The 3,787-nt window shown below is 38.5% G+C and overlaps 1 protein-coding gene across 1 annotated transcript; it reads right to left on the bottom strand.

The window, feature by feature from the left end:
• Window positions 1-218: 218 nt before the first annotated feature.
• en2a (engrailed homeobox 2a) lies at window positions 219-3,525 on the bottom strand. The gene is made up of 2 exons (XM_061240659.1): window positions 3,045-3,525; window positions 219-535 (listed from the first exon to the last, which is right to left on the bottom strand). The coding sequence occupies exons 1-2, from the start codon at window positions 3,523-3,525 to the stop codon at window positions 219-221; spliced, it is 798 nt and encodes a 265-aa protein (XP_061096643.1).
• Window positions 3,526-3,787: the final 262 nt, after the last annotated feature.

The following is a 3,787-nucleotide window of genomic DNA, read 5'->3' as shown; positions in this document are numbered from 1 at the left end:
ATCTATTTTTAGGAAGAAAACAACAAGGTTGATAACATATTGAAAACATACCTTTGTTCAACACTTTACTCGTAAATTATATACACATGATATTGCAGAAGTATATCTAATAATAATACATATATTTTAATCCATTAATGCTGGTATCTTTTATACACTGGCCCTTATTTAATGAAATTATTGCATTGTATAGCCTGTCATCGTCTGTTTTCTTTCTGTCAATCGCTATCTGATTTGTCATCTTTTGATGTTGTGGCGTGATTGTACAGTCCCTGTGCCATCAAGTGCAAAGCCAGAGAGTTTTTATTCCCACTGGCTTTCTTAATTTTGGCTCTTTTGTTCTGAAACCAGATTTTAATTTGAGATTCGTTAAGACTTAGTTCTTGCGCCAGACTTTGCCTTCTCTGTTCAGTCAGGTACCGATTTGTTTGAAACTCAGCTTTTAGTCTCTGAAGCTGCTCGGCAGTGAAGGCTGTTCTTGGCCGCTTGTCTTCTTTGCTGGCAGTCTTCTTCTTTGGTTTACGAGATCTTGGTCCTGCAGTACAATAAACGAGTGATTAGGATTTTTCACATGGGGGGGGGGGGGCACACATAACCAACAAAACTTCACTATCCACAAGAACCGAAAGCGGTCATGCAAGCAACAATTCGACATCACATGCCAATATTTAACCTATTTGTTTTTGTTGTTGTTTTTTTCTGTTTGTTTTCTAATGCAAGTATCCATCATAAGTCGCACCAATAGTATCAATGTGCTGGGTATCTATTTTCTTGACATTAACGCCAATAGGAATAGATTGCTGGTAATAATCAGTCTGTGATGAAGTGGAATATTCATGAAGGATCCATAGTTGTGTTCGATTTGCAATTCGGTAACCAAGAGTTGGAGGGGTACGCTGTGTGTGTGAAGATGGGCGGGGGGAAGGGTGGAGTGGAGTGGGGGGTGGTGGTGGTGGGGGGGGGGGTCTCTACCTGTAACCATAGTAACCAAGTTCATAAGCATTCATTAAGCTTGTAATGAATATTTTGAAAATCATTCAGTAAGACAAATACAACTGGTATACCAATCTCAGATGTAATGTACAGCAACAAAAATACTCCCGCCTCCACGCATTGAAAGGATGTGGTGTTTCACAATGAAAAGAACTGCATTGGAAACTTGGCTTAGCCTATGTATTCCGCTGATTTTCACATTTATTTAGTTTTCCGTTAATCACTTACTTAATCGACTACACTGCGTCTCTTAGGCCTATCGCATAAATGAGTCTATTCCGCATTGGGGCTCTGATTCCGCTCTTCGGAGAGTCCTTAGAATGGGGGAGTTGTGTGATCTGCTCCGCAGCACTAGAGTTTAATTCTTTGTAGCCTATAATAATGCGATCGTATATTTAGCATTTCCTCGTTGATGAGAGCTTCATCATTCCTAAAATACATGAGGGAAATAGGGTGGACTATCACAGGATGGCAAATATTCCCCATCGAATGGGACACACAATTGAGAAACGTGAAATTGTAGCTAGGCTACTTTAAAAAGACTAAATATTTAATTTCCATTTACATATTTTTGGGGAAATATCTGGATGTTGGCACCATGGTGCACGGAAAATAAAGGCCCTGCTCTTTTTAGTTGTAGTAATTCCTATTTTTGATGGAAAAACGTTTGAGGAACCACACCCCATTCGTCAAACTTTAAACGTGTATTACGTGTAAATAAACAATTAAAGGATAGAAACGAATTGAATTTCATATGGATTAAGAGCATTTAGTTACTAGCCTACTGCTTCAATAATTTTTGGACATTTCAAATCGTGCGTTATGTAGACTAGTTGTGCAAGGGCTTCATACTTAATATATGAATTCATTCATAGATATCCCTTATATGGACCAACATTTCGTATGCACCATCCAGCGTCTATAAGTTGAGCACTAAAACATATACGATAATACGCTTACTACTGGGCCTATTCCATTGTCAAAAAATATGCAAATCAAATATTAACAAAGACGATGGAACAAAGGCGCAAAACTACATTTTATAGTCTAAACGGTTCTCTGCACTTAATTTTAATTGTATTACTAAAATTACTAAAAAGCGATTTCTTCTTCCCGTGAACATAGATTGTAGTTCATGTGGCAAGTTGTTAAGTATCGCATTCGTTATGGAAAAACAAACAAACAATTGTAGGCGACTCGCATAGCCTAACTATAGATTTCTTTATTGACTTCTAAGACCGAAAACAGTCTAACGAAAAATAATATAGATTACATTATTCTAATGATACCATAAAATAAACACTGAATATATTTTGGCAGAGATAGGCTGCTTTGGATTCATAAACCGTGAACATAGACCATTCATTTTGATGATTAAACTATATTCGTCAAATGTATTTGTATAAAGATACCAACAAACTTAGAGAAACGAGCAGCATTTAATGATTATTTTATCACTTTGGCGTAAAAATGTAATTGATATATATATAAATATATATTACAAGCAATAAGTTATTCTGAAAATATTTTATATTTCGTTAAAAGTCCTCGTTTTTGTACTTCTGCCGATCCGTTTAGCCAACATGCAGTTTTATTCTTATTTTCTTTTCCAAATCCGTGTTCGTTTTTGTTCCACCAAAGCTTTGTCGATGTTCCACACTGAAGAATACGCGGTAGGTTTCGGCGGAGTAACATGAATATGCACTGCTACTATTGAAGCTATATTAATGTATTTACACTGATAACATTCGATATCTGCCCAGAGGATAGCCTATGTTTTTCTGCATTTTGTTTGGGAGACTCTGTCATTGATGGCGTCTTTACATTTTTAACGAGGTGTGTATGGTAGCCTAATGTTCCACTTTTATTCAGTTCACTGGGTCAACCAACCAGCTATTCTTCCAACTATCATGTGGAAAAATCAACATAACTTTCGAGGAATTCACTGGTTGGATTAATTTCATTTTTTATTTTCGAGATGATGTCGTAAGAGGCATTTAAGGTCAAGGCTGTGCTAAGTTTCTTTTTAGTGGTAGGAAAATAAAGCTTACCTGATGAAGGCCTGTCCGAGTATCTAGTACAATAAACCCAGGCTGGCCATAACATGGGCTGGCCCGAAGCTGCTGTAGAGCTGGCTTGAGAACAATCCGAGTCCGAACTTAGGCACTGATCTCCACTTTCTCTGCGGGCTTTCAAAGGCTCGTCGACGGCAATATCTGCCTTCTTTGCCCCGCCGACTGAAGGAGGGTTAGAGGTTCCTTCTCCTGCAACAGACCCCCCTACCTGCCCCGTTCCGGGGGCCGAAGGGCTGCTATTCTCTCTCCCAGGAAGGCTACCTTCATCGCGATTAAATGTTCCCTCTTTTCTTCGCCCGAAGTCCGGTCGTAAAATGTTATCTATGAAAAAGTTGGTTATTCTGTGTGGGAGTTGCAGGTTCCCCGGCGCTTGCAAAAGGGGTATAATCGCTCTATTGGACTCCTCGCCCGACTCTTGACGCTCCGCTTCTCTGTTGCTATGATCATTTTCTTCCATACTGATACACTTTCCAATTTTCTTTCTTTAACCCCTTTTTCGCTTTCCTGTACAGAAGTATACAGATTCCAGCTTTAGGGAGCCTCCGTCTAGTTTCCACCTTTTTAGTTACTTTTAAAGGAAAAAAGAAGAGTAGAAAGAGGAAAATCCGGCAATTTTCTGTATATATTTTAAAAACCACGCACGCCTTTCTTATTGTGTTCACAAAGAAAAAACATAGTTTTGTTCTTTAATTCCCAAACTGGGCTTTTCTTTATTTCCC

This window comes from Conger conger, chromosome 4 (genome assembly GCF_963514075.1).
Source record: "Conger conger chromosome 4, fConCon1.1, whole genome shotgun sequence".
NCBI lineage: Eukaryota > Metazoa > Chordata > Actinopteri > Anguilliformes > Congridae > Conger > Conger conger.
This window is presented reverse-complemented; position numbering and strand designations above follow the sequence as displayed.